The sequence below is a fragment of the Sesamum indicum genome, linkage group LG1 (genome assembly GCF_026168435.1).
Source record: "Sesamum indicum cultivar Baizhima isolate 11 linkage group LG1, ASM2616843v1, whole genome shotgun sequence".
NCBI lineage: Eukaryota > Viridiplantae > Streptophyta > Magnoliopsida > Lamiales > Pedaliaceae > Sesamum > Sesamum indicum.
Genome location: NC_142657.1, coordinates 4,856,805 through 4,871,029, shown reverse-complemented (window position 1 = coordinate 4,871,029; position 14,225 = coordinate 4,856,805). Strand labels below are relative to the sequence as shown.

Below are 14,225 nucleotides of genomic sequence, written 5' to 3'. Positions count from 1 at the left end.
ATGCCAATAGCAAATACTAATTTTATTAACTGAATAATATTACATAAAATCGAGTTATTACCAGAATAGATTACAAGCATGCCTATTGAATTGGCTTTCAGGTAACCTATTCTAACCATTTCCCACTTGACCTAAAGCCAATCATGTGACGTCCATAGAATTTTCACATAATGAGAAGACTAATTGATAATTATTAGAAATTTAGATTTAATTAGTAAATAAATTATAGATGGAATTTGGGATATAATAAAACTTGAACGGATTAAATTGGAATTCGCTATAATATTTGGGAGCAAATTATATTAATTAAGAAAATTAGGAAGGACGTAATGGGTATTTTGAGAAAAGGTTTAATTAAATATTAATATTATTATTATTATATATAATAATATTATATAATATATATATATACACATGCATATAATGAGAGAAGAGAGAGAGAGGATAAGAATAGGCACCGCCTCACCCCTCTCTCTCCTCTCTTTAATGTACATACACACAACATACACAATTCACACAGTAAAAATTTTCAATCCTTGGGCGGAGAAAAAAAAGAGGAACAGAGGTAAGGATTTTACATTTTAATCTTTATTAATTTATATAATTATATTACTTAATTAGTTCATTTATTAAATGTTGATTATACTAAGCGATGTACTATTTAATTGGAGTAATTTGTGATTTTGGCTATTTAAATTAGTATCGTATTAAATATCACATTTGATATAAAAATGATATAGTTAGTTAATTAAATTATTAGATTTGTTATATTTAATTATTCCTATAGCCAATTTACGCAATTCTATCGGAATGACTAGCCAAATATGTAATTCTATGTATTGTTGCTTAATTAAATTATATAGCAACGATAAATTGATAGAAAATTCATAGAAATATTTCGAAAATCGTATTTAAAGAATATTATGTTATTAAAAAAGGAAAAATGGGGTTTTAACGATAATCTCATTTAGAGATGTTATTAAAAATGATAATTATGAATATATAAGGGGTTTGATTAAGTGAATTCTTATTAATTATCTGGTAAATGGGATATATTGATCATACGTATAATATTCTATTATAGGACGCGACGACAAATTGGAGGGTTGAGTAGTCCTTCGTGAAATCGAAGCATTTTTGGGAGTTAAGATAAGTATAGCTAATTGGATTTATATATATATATATATAGCTATGTGTGTAGTATTGTGTATATTATATATATAGTGGTTTCTTATGTTTGATCGTGAACTTGGATTAATATTTATATACGTGGATTGTGTATATTGATTGCTTATATCATTAATTGCGGATTATTGGTTGGTTGGATTATGATAATATCAATGGAATTGTTACTATGCGTTATGTGATTATAATGTAGGGACATGTGGTTATGTGATGATTGTATTATTGAATGTTCTATGAAGTAACATTGGGGGTTATTATTGAGGGATTATTATAAAGAATAGAATGATGATCGTGAATTAAAATGAAAGATGATACTTACCTAATTGAGAACACAGTCAATGGTTTACGATAATGTGATTGATGATGACATGTTTGAGGATGTGATATGAAAAATACATGAATTAAGCTAGGTACCATGGCGCGTAGGGTACCGGGCTATTCCGGGCAGCGGAAAATATCCTGTGATGTTAGCTACACACTGGGGTGGTGTGGGGATACCATGTTGTTGTGATATTCTGTGCTGATATTGCTACACACTGGAGTAGTAGAGTGTGGGGATATCACATATAACGGGTATCCTGTGCTGTGTATGACATGATGATGAGATGATGATGGCCGGGAAAACCATTGACTGATGTACTCCAACTAGGGTAAGTGGGGCCCTTAGTTAATAAACGATAACGTCAAATATTATGTCATAGGTTGATTTAAAATTGTGGGTATGTGTTACTGCTTATGTCTGATGTTGCTATACGGCGAATGGCTATTAGTCGGTATGACTGCATGTATGTGAATTGTTTGCTTCAGTATACATATATACAGACTGATTAGCTATACTTATTGAGTAGGCAGCTCATTCCTTGCCACGTACTTTTCAGGGAATAGATCACCCTGACTAGCCACAGTGAACTTTAAGCTGCACCGTTGTCTTCTCATTAGGTGGGTCAGCCGTGGCATCTGAAGCACGAGTTTTGACAATTGGGTTGTTAATATTTTGGTCTTTTATCAGGGATGTATTTAAAGTTGTGGTACTACTTTCCTTGAGGTTATGTACATGAAGACATTTAGTGGGAGTAAATATAAACTTTTGATGATATCTATTATCTTTTATGATATATATATATATATTATTGATAAATGAGAATTGTATGGGTTAAGAAGAGACTACTTATAACACAAATTGTAATTAAAGAGAGGATGGAACAGTGATAATTAGATGTAGCGAGTAGGGGGTGCTACATTGGGTAAGTAGGGGTGCTACAAATCACCCATCGACTTCAAACCCATCTTTTCCAGATGCCAAGCATGGGCGATTTGCAACATCGGCTTAGTAAGTAGATATGCTCTGTCTTCTGTTGAGCTAACTCGGTCCATTTTAACGCTGCCTCTGCTCACCATCTCTCTAAGCGGATGGTAGCGTCTAATAATATGTTTGGAATGAAGATGAGATCTCGGTTCCTTTGCTTGTACTATTGCCCCGTTGTTATCGCAGAAGATAACTACAGGCTCAGCAATGTTAGGTACCACACCTAACTCTTGGATTTAGTTTTTCTTCTAAACCGTTTACTTAGTTACTTCTGAAGCCGCTATGTATTCAGCTTCCGTGGTGGAATTCCCTATGGTATCCTGCTTGGAATTTTTCCAAGCAACCACACCACCATTAAACTCGAATACAAATTCAGATTGAGACTTAGCATCATCATCATCCAATTGGAAGTTATCGTCGCTATAGCCTTCTAATACGAATTCTCCACTATCGTAAATCAAGAACATATGTTTAGTCCTGTTTAGGTAGTTAAGTATCATCTTGACTGTACTGTAGTGCGCCTCCCCACGCATACCTGATATCTGCTTATCACGCTCAAAGCATACGCAACATCGGGCTCGGTGCATTGGACAGCATATTGGATGCTTCATATGGCTGATGAATAGGGGATGTACAACATCCTTTTAAGTTCCCTATCAGTCTTGGGAGACTGCTTCTTGGACATCTTAATCCCATGCCTCATGGGAAGGAATTCTCATTTTGAGTTCTCCATCTTGAATCTCTTCAAGAATTTCTCAATATACGAGAATTAGGTCAACCGTAGCATCCTTCTAGATCTATCTCTATAGATATTGATGTAAAGGATGTAAGAGACGTCACCCATATCCTTTATGGAAAATTGTGTGGACAACCATGCTTTAATGTCGCCCAACATCTTAACATCATTCCCGATTAGTAAGATGTCATTTACATAAAGCACAAGGTACGCAACTAAGCTCCCACTAATCTTTTTGTGTATACACAAGGATCAAATTCATTCTTAATGAAATCATAACCCCGTATGACTTCATCAAAATGTGTGTTCCAACTTCAAGAAGCTTGTTTGATGCCATAGATGGACCTTTAGAAACAACAGACCTTTTGTTCTTCCCTAACCAAAGTGAAACCCTCCGGCTGATCCATGTAGATATCTTCCTTATTGAAACCGTTGAGAAATGTCAATTTCACATCCATCTGTCATATTTCATAGTCATACCATGTTGGTATGGCAAGTAGAATCCGTATGCACTTGCTCATGACTACGGGCGAATAGGTTTCCGCTAAATCGACCCCAGGTCGTTTAGTGTATCCTTTTGCCACAAACCTTGCCTTGAAGGCTGGAACCTTCCTGTCAGCTTAAAGCTTATGTTTGTAGACCCACTTACACCGAACAGGATTAACACCTTTAGGTAATAAAATCCTTTAGTCAATAATTTTCTTTCTATCAATTTCCACCAACTTAGTTAAAAAATACAAGATCAAATTAATTAAATCTAATTTAATTAAAGCCTACTTAATTAAGTCCATCGTATATTTAATTCAATTCAATATATGAGCCCAATAACCCTTTATTTAATAATAAGTCCAACTTCTTAAATAATAAGGGCAAACTCAATATATGTTAATCCAATTAATTTATCCTTGGACTTATTCATCCAATGCATCCCTCTTATATATAAGTAATTCAATTACGTACGAAATTAATTTCATATTAATTCCTCGTCTCTTCTCGATAATTGATGTGTGACTCTTTAGGTTTATCTTTTAGTTAGACTTGGACTAGTATCCAACACTATTATTATTTAAGTCCATTTTAATTCATAATTCTTTCTCAACACTCGATCAAGAAAGCCAATCACCATGGGTGGCCGTCTAGTTATGGTCTATGGCACTAGAGACTAGGCAAATTTCATATGAACTTTTAGGCTCCTGAGTCCATACGGGTATAGTCCTTCCTTCTACTATCTCCCGGCCTTAGTATAGGACATGGAATTGGGCGTCGGTTTCCATCCTGGACTAGGCATCTATGCTTAATACTTGAGATCGCGTTACGTCAAATCGCTCAACATAAGAGCCTCTTCTTTCTATTCGATCAATAACTGTTGCCACAACTTTATAGAGTGTAGACGCATCTCCAAGTGCATATGAGATACCTCTGTCACGCTTTGACAAGGGACAAATCCTCTTTTTGTAACTCACCGTCCATACTAAATATTCTGACTGCACTAGATAAGGCTTATGATGACCATGTTTGAGACACGATCACCTCTCGCACAAATCTAAAATGTAGTTATCGCATGCGCATGACTGCCGTGATTCCTCAAGTCTAAGGACTACTCCCGTAGTATCAGAGCTGGGGACTCAAGTTATAACGACCAAGCCTCCAAGGCTTCCATATGACGATCCCCACGAGTCTGTTCAGTCGATTCGACACCTAGCCAATCGACTTATTGAGATCGCTAGATGTCCCACGTCTGTTCCCGATGAAACACGATACTCATCAAATTGTGTGGACAACCATGCTTTAATATCGCCCAATATCTTAACATCATTCCCAATTATTAAGATGCATTTACATAAAGCATAAGGTACGCAACTAAGCTCCCACTAATCTTTTTGTGTATACACAAGGATCAAATTCATTCTTGATGACATCATAACCCCGTATGACTTCATCAAAATGTGTGTTCCAACTTCAGGAAGCTTATTTGACGCCATAGATTGACCCTTGGAAACAATAGACCTTTTGTTCTTCCCCAACCAAAGTGAAACCCTCCGGCTGATCCATGTAGATATCTTCCTTACTGAAACCGTTGAGAAATGTCAATTTCACATCCATCTGCCATATTTCATAGTCATACCATGTTGCTATGGCAAGTAGAATCCGTATGGACTTTTGTTCATGACTACGAGCGAATAGGTTTCCGCAAAATCAACCCCAGGTCGTTTAGTGTATCCTTTTGCCACAAACCTAGCCTTGAAGGCTGTAACCTTCCTGTCAGCTTAAAGCTTATGTTTGTAGACCCACTTGCACCGAACAGGATTAACACCTTCGGGTAATAAAATCCTTTAGTCAATAATTTTCTTTCTATCAATTTCCACCAATTTAATTAATGAGCTTTAGCCGATTTTAATTAATTAAAATACAAGATTAATTAAATCTAATTTAATTAAAGCCCACTTAATTAAGTCCATCGTATATTTAATTCAATTCAATATATGAGCCCAATAACCCTTTATTAAACAATAAGTCCAACTTATTAAATAATAAGGGCGAACTCAATATATGTTAATCCAATTAATTTATCCTTGGGCTTATCCATCCAATGCATCCCTCTTATATATAAGTAATTCAATTATGTAAGAAATTAATTCCATATTAATTCCTCGTCTCTTCTCGATAATTGTTCTGTGACTCTTTAGGTTCACCTTTTAGCTAGACTTGGACTAGTATCCAACACTATTATTATTTAAGTCTATTTTAATTTATAATTCTCGATCAACACTCGATCAAGAAAGCCCATCACCATGGGTGGCCGTCTAGCTATGGTCTATAGCACTAGAGACTAGGCAAATTTCATATGAACTTTTAAGCTCCTGAGTCCGTACGGGTACAGTCCTTCCTTCTACCATCTCCCGGCCTTAGTGTAGGACATGGAATTGGGCGTCGGTTTCCATCCTGGACTAGGCATCTATGCTTAATACTTGAGATCGCGTTACGTCAAATCACTCAACATAAGAGCCTCTTCTTTCTATTCGACCAATAACTGTTGCCACAGCTTTATAGAGTGTAGACGCATCTCCAAGTGCATAGGAGATACCTCTGTCACGCTTTGACAAGGGACGAATCCTCTTTTTGTAACTCACCATCCTCACTACATATTCTGACTGCACTAGATAAGGCTTATGATGATCATGTTTGAGACACGATCACCTCTCGCACAAATCTAAAATGTAGTTATCGCATGCGCATGACTGCCGTGATTCCTCAAGTCTGAGAAATACTCTCGTACTATCAGAGCTGGGGACTCAAGTCATAACGACCAAGCCTCCAAGACTTTCATATGACGATCCCCATGAGTCTGTTCAGTCGATTCGACACCTAGCCAATCGACCTATTAAGATCGCTAGATGTCCCACGTATGTTCCCGATGAAACACGATACTAATCAAATGAATGTGACTCTTAATGCAAGTTTGAGTAGGACTCTTGATGCCCAGTCTCGAGGTCCTCGACTTGGAACATGTCAGACCCAACCCTGAACAGTTGGTTTCATGACCGTCATCCAATCGTAGTCGAACTGTTACACGGTTGTTAAAGTCGTCTATCCGCATCTGTTGTGTCGTCCAAGCAGTACTTGACGTAATTTGTTAAGCACAATAGATATGTGTGCCAGCAATGAGTTCCTTCCACATTCTTCGGGACAATATTACTTCAATAAAGATTTCTTGAATGATTCTCAAAACCACCAATCCAATTGGATTTTGGTCACCCATTCTAACACTTCGTGCGAGGCCTTCTGGCAAGGCCGTTGGGAGTGGCTTATCTAAGACATACCCTTGGTTCTCAGAATCTAGGACAATCCTCAGATTTTGCAGTCAGTCATTGTAGTTTGTGGCATTGAATTTATTAGTCTCCATTATCATGGCTAAACGATTCTTAGACATTTTCTAGACAATAGAAAATTAAACAGAAATCAACGAATGAATATAATATTATGATTAAGCTCAAAGACTTGTTCTTTAGCCTTTAACAACCCCACTATTTATACGGAAGCCCACCACTCTCAAGTGGAATTTCGAGAATAGCTTTTCCAAGTGGGCTTGGAATCCACAAACGAATTTGCCAAGGCCCGGTTTTATGATTCATATGGCAAAAGTCTCGCTATATTTAATATACATATATAGATAGAACTGGTTATTTACTTATTGAGTTGTAGGCTTATTCCTTTGCTGAAATTTTTTTCAGGAATAGATCTTGAGGTGTCTGGCTGTTGAAGACTAGGTCTATACGCTATACTCAGGCAGGTCGGCCCGGTATGCAATTTTCTCCTCTTTGTCAGTTAGAGTACAAATCACATTTTGTTTATATAGAGAGAATGTAAGCGTGAGGATTACTTGTGATGAATTACTTGTGGTGTTTGATATGTATATATAATGTTGTGGGTTGATTATGCCTGTTATGACATTGGGATTACATATTCATATTGATTAGATGATTATGTGCATATACATATATAAACACAGGATTACCTTAAGTGTGACGTTTAGCTAAGATATAGCCTTGGTAGTGTTAGAGGATGCTACATTAGGTGGTACCAGAGTAAGGATTAGATTTTCTAGGGATAGTAGATGAAATGTAATATTATACGTAAGGTGTATATTAGGAATCTACTCATATGCGTGTATTTCATATACGATGGAAGCGTAAAGGGAAAACATTGTTGGCCCAACTGAGTCATTAAAGTCTATGCAGGGTCATGATTTTGCATTAGAACATTAGGGGTTGGAATCCCAAAATAGAAATGCCCTACATCCACAAATGAACCCTTTTATGCAATAGTTTCTGGAAATGATGCAGAGGATGGCTCCAGCCCCACAACCCCAACCACATTATGTACTTATTGACAAAAATTATGAAACAGTGAGGAGACAGGGGCCGAAGGTATTTGCAGGTACAACTGATCCTGCAGAAGCAGAAGAATGGTTGAGAAACACAGAAAGGGTGTTGGACAAAATTGAGTGTACTTCTGAGCAAAAGTTGAGATACGCAGTGTCTTTTCTGGAGAAAGATGCCTTAGATTGGTGGGAAACAGTTCCAGGGAGCAAGAACCAACCTGTCAATTTGACGTGGAATGACTTTCTAAAAGAATTTGCTGACAAATATACTCCACCGGTCTACAGGAACCGTAAGAAAGTTGAATTCCTTGAGCTAAAGCAGAATGAGTTATTTGTTGCTGAGTATGAGTTGCAATTTGCGAGATTGTCAAAATATGCTCCAAAAGAGGTGAGTAGCAATGAATTGAGGAGAGACAGATTTGAAAGAGGGTTGAGACTCGAGATTTGGGAGAAAGTAGCAATTAAACCTCCGAGTTATGATGCGTTGCTGAAAGCGGCACTGAGGGCAGAAGAGACGTCCGTTGAAAGGAGTTCTACTGAAGTTAAATGAAAGAAATTGACAGGTAACCTAACTCATCGGGACAAAGTGGTTTAGTTTATTTTAGGGGTTCTGATTCACAAAGGGGTTGGTATAGAGGCTGAGGAGTGGGTTAGACTAGCAGGTCTCCTTCAGTATTTTCGAGTAGAAGCGGGCCTATTTCGGTTGGATTTGGATGGAGACAAAGTCTAGACAGATCGTTCAATGGAATATCTCCTTCTTGTGCTAATCGCGGTAGGAGACACGCTGGTGAATGTTGGGAAGCCCGACCAATTGTATGTTATTGTTTCCATCAATCAGGACACATTCTCAGGTTGTCCCACGTGGAGAGATAGTACTCGAGGACCTCAAACTTCAGGATTGAGAAGTGTGAGGGAAAACTCACAGGGTGCAGGTACGAGCAAAGGACGAGGTAGAGGTGGTCGAGGTAGCGGGAATATTACCACGACATCTAAAGGACAAAGTAGTCAACCTCAACCACAAGCCAGGGTGTATGGAATCACAAAAAAACAAGCTCCTACGACACTCGAGGTTATCACTGGTTCCTTCTCTATTTGCAATTTTAGTGCACATGTTTTGATTGATCCAAGATCTACTTGTTCATTTATATCACATGATTTTGCATCTCATGTACATACTAAAATAGAACCATTTGGACATGACTTATATGTATCTATGCCTGCTAGTGGGTTTGTATTAGTGAATACGGTGATGAGATCTTGTCCAATAGTAGTGGAGGGTGTTACTCTATATACAGATCTGGTTGTAATTGACCTTAGGGAGTTTGATGTCATTCTGGGGATGGACTGGTTAGTCAGTAATCATGCTTTAGTGGATTGTCAAGCAAAAGAGGTGATGGTAGAAGTCAATGGGCAGATGAAGACGGTTATAGTGTGGGAAAGAAAGGTGATACCTAACTGTTTAATTTCTGTTGTGACCGCTTTAAATCTAACTAAAGGAGGGTGGGAGGCGTATCTAGCTAGTGTGCACGATACCATGAAAATTACTCCGGGTGTATTAGACGTTCCAGTGGTGAGGGAATTTCCCAATGTCTTTCCTGATGAATTACCTGGACTACCACCTCATCGAGAAGTAGACTTTGAAATAGACACTATTCCCGGGGCAACATCTATTTCAATTGCACCGTATAGAATGGCTCCGTCAGAGTTAAAAGAATTAAAGAAGCAGTTAGAAAAATTACTAGATAAAGGGTTTTTCCGACCTAGTATTTCACCATGGGGAGCACCAGTATTATTCGTAAAGAAGAAGGATGGGAATATGAGATTATGTGTTGATTATAGACAACTGAACCGAATTGCAATTAAGAACAAGTATCCTCTGCCACGGATTGGCAATCTGCTTGATTAGCTAAAGGGTTTCACTGTGTTCTCTAAAATTGATTTGAGGTAAGGGTATTGGCAACTGCGGATTGAAGATGAGTCAATCCCAAAGACAGCTTTCAGGACCATGTATGGCCACTATGAATTTGTCATTATGCCATTTGGGTTGACGAATGCCCTTACAGCTTTCATGTCTCTGATTAACAAGACGTTACAACCATTCCTCGATCAATTCATGATTGTGTTTATTGATGATATTTTGTTATACTCGAATAGTCACGAGGAACATGAACAACATTTACGGACAATTTTACAAATCTTGAGAGAGAAACAGTTGTACGGTAAATTCAGCAAATGTGAGTTTTGGATGGAGGAAATTGCTTTACTAGGGCATGTTGTTTGAAAAGAAGGAGTACAACCTGGTTCGGCTAAAGTTAAGGCTATTTTAGAATGGGGGCCACCTAAAAATGTGTCCGAAATTCGGAGTTTTCTGGGATTAGCTGGGTATCACAGAATATTTGTTATGGATTTTTCTATAATCACAAAACCTCTTATGAACTTGTTGAAGAAGAATGAACCATTCAACTGGAATGAAAAATGTGCTCAGAGTTTAGAGGAGTTGAAGAAGAAACTCACCTCAACACCTATCCTTGCTTTGCCATCTGGGGATGGAGGATATGTGGTATTCACTGACGCTTCACGACAAGGACTTGGGTGTGTTTTGATGCAGCATGGGAGAGTTATAGCTTATGCTTCAAGGCAATTGAGGCCACATGAGATGAACTATCCGCTCATGATCTAGAGTTAGCAGCCATAGTACATGCATTGAAGATCTGGAGGCATTACCTATATGGGGAGATTCAAATATTTATAGATCAAAAAAGTCTGAAGTATATCCCAACATAGAAAGAGTTAAATTAGAGGCAAAGAAGGTGGATGGAGCTTTTGAAGGACTATGACTGCACTATTGATTATCATCCCGAAAAGGCAAATATTATAGCAGATGCTTTGAGTAGAAAGACAGTGGACCAATTTGTAAGGATGATCTGCTATAACATGGAGTATTTGACTGTCCTCAGAGCTATGGATGTACACTTTGGTATTGATGGTGATATTGTATTGGCTACTATACAAGTAAAGCTCTCTCTCAAGGATAAAATTAAAGATGCACAGGATAGAGACCCATATTTATAAAGGATGAAGATTAAGGTACAAAAAGGAATGAGCAATCAGTTTATAATCCAAGAAGATGGTATATTGTTTAATGGAAAACGTATATGCGTGCTGAACGTAGAAGAGTTGAGAATGGAAATAATGCACAAGGCACACTACGCATCATATGCTATGCATCCTAGCAGTACCAAGATGTATTAGGATTTGAGACCCTATTACTGGTGGCCAACAATGAAGAAAAATATGGCAAAGTTTGTAGCGAAATGTTTAACTTGTCAACAAGTAAAAGAAGAACACCAAGCACCAGCTAGTAAGCTTCATCCTTTGTCTATACCTGAATGGAAGAGGGAAAAGATTACTATGGATTTTGCATTGGGTTACCATGTACGTTAAGAAGACAAGATACTATTTGGGTGATTGTTGACAGATTCACTAAATCTGCACATTTCTTGCCAATCCGTCAAAATAATTCTTTGGATATGCTAGCCGAATTGTATGTTTCAAAAATCGTGAGATTACATGGCATTCCTACCTCTATAGTTTCTGTTAGAGATCCTCGATTTACTTCTCATTTCTGGGGAAGCTTGCAAATGGCTTTAGGTAGAAAATTGCATTTCAGTACAGCATTTCATCCTCAGGCCGGTGGACAATCAGAAAGAACGATTCAGACATTAGAGGATATGATGAGAGCCTGCATAATTGAATTTAGAGGAAATTGAGATGATCCTCTACCACTGATGGAATTCGCTTATAACAACAGTTTTCATTCTACTATTGGTATGGCTCCATATGAAGCTTTGTGTGGAAGGAATGCCGAAGTCCGATTTGTTGGGATATTGAGGGATTGAGACAGCTTGAAGGCTTGGAGTTAGTTCAAGAAACAGTGGACAAGATAAAAATAGTTAAAAAGTGTTGCAAGGCAGCACAGGATCAGCAGAAGAGTTACATCGATAAGCATCGCAGAGAGATGGAATACAAGGTGGGGGAAAGAGTCTTTCTAAAAGTATCACCATGGAAATGAATCTTGAGATTCGGGAACTAAGGAAAGTTGAGTCCGAGATATATTAGGCCTTATGAAATTCTGGAGCGAGTTGGACCACTAGCCTATGGATTAGCATTACCGATAGAATTATCACATACACATGATGTGTTTCACGTTTCTATGCTTCGGCGATATCGATCCTATCCTAGTCATGTTTTGCATGAACCAGATATTGAGATATCAGAGGGATTGACATATGTAGAAGAGCCAATAGAAATTCTGCACCGGAGTATAAAGAAATTGAGAAATAAAAACATACCTATGGTAAAGGTCAAATGGAGTCATCACTCTCCAAGGGAAGCCACCTAAGAAGTTGAGGAGAACATGAGAGAAAAATACCCATATTTATTCCCTGAGTCGGTAAGTTAGTTATATTTCGAGCACGAAATTTTTATTAGAAGGGGAGAATTGGGACAGCCCAAAGATTATAATACATAATAGTAGGATTAATTGGTAAATCCTTATGAAACCTAGTGATTAGTAAATAAATTATAGGTTATAATTGAAATATAATAAAACTTGAACGAATTAAATTGGAGTTCCTTAGAATATTTGGGGGCAACATATAATAATTAAGGAAATTTAGGAGGGACATGATGGGTATTTTGAGAAAAGTCTAATTAAATAAATAAAATAATAATAATATTATATATATATATTAGTAAATAATATATATACATACATATATATGAGCGAAAGAAAGAATTGACAGTGGGCTGGTGGACCACCACCCCACCGCCTCACTCTCTCATTCTCTTTTTTTTTCCTTTGTCTTGGTACATAACACATAACACACACACACAAATGCAATTGTGAGAATTGCAATTCTCAGCGGAAAAAGAAAAATAACAGAGGTACGAAAATTGTGATTTTGTTTTATATTAATTTATATAATTATATTATTTAATTAGTCTATTTATTAAATATTGTTTATATTGAGTAGGGGTGGCAGATGAGTCGAGCCAGCTCCAGCTCGAGCTCAATTATGAGTGTTCACCAGCTCGCGAGAATTGGGTACTGTGTCCAACATAAATAATTAATTAAATTTAATTTAATTAATTATTTTTAATTAACCATTAATCAGAAATTGCTGTCATCATAGGTGGTTGTCTAGCAACGGTCCATATCACTAGAGACTAGGTGAATGTTGGCGTGAACATTTAGGCTCTCGTGTTCCATAGAGGTACGGTCTTTCCGTCAACCATCTCCCGACCTTAGTATAGGGCATGGAATTGGGCGTCGGTTCCCATCCTGGACTAGGCAACTATGTTGAATAGTTGAGATGCATTTACTGTATTGATCGACAAACAAAACCATTTCCTACTTGATCAACTATTATGGCCATAGACTTAGAGAGTCTAAACCATGTCATAGCGCATAGGAGATATATATCCATCATATACTAATAGGGGACGGATTCTATCTTGAAATCCACCGTCCTCAATATAAAAACCGACTACACTAGAAAAGGCTTATAATGACCACATCGAAGATATAGTCATCTCTCGCCAGATCTAAGATAGAGCCATCATATGCATGCGACTGTCATGATCCTCAAGTCCAAGGACTAATCCTGTACTATCGGAGCCGGGAATTCAAGTCATACCGACCAAGCCTCCAAGACTTCCATATGACGATTCTTGCGAGTCAGTTCAATCAGCTAACAACCTTGTCAACTAATCCACTAAAATTGCATAGACATCCCATGTCTTTCGTCAATGAAACACGTAACTAATCCATTTAATACAATACTTAGTGCAAGTCTCTATAAGACTCTCGATGCCCAGTCTCGAGGTCCTCTACTTGTAACGTTTCAGACAAACCCTCAAAAGTTGATTTCATAGCTATCATCCAATGCGCAGCCCAACTACATGGGTTATTCAATTGGTTTGTGGGCTTTTGTTGTGATGTTAAAACACTGTTTGATGTAAACAGTAAGCACAATGAACACATGATGCTACAGAGGAATGCTTACTACATTCATCAAGATAGTATCACATTCATAAAGATTGCAAAATAGTTC

General features: G+C 37.5%; 1 protein-coding gene across 1 annotated transcript; it reads left to right on the top strand.

The window, feature by feature from the left end:
• Positions 1-8,074: 8,074 nt before the first annotated feature.
• Positions 8,075-8,659, top strand: LOC148789363 (uncharacterized). Its single transcript, XM_088882599.1, has one exon. The coding sequence runs from the start codon at positions 8,075-8,077 to the stop codon at positions 8,657-8,659; it is 585 nt and encodes a 194-aa protein (XP_088738725.1).
• The last annotated feature ends 5,566 nt before the right edge of the window (positions 8,660-14,225 follow it).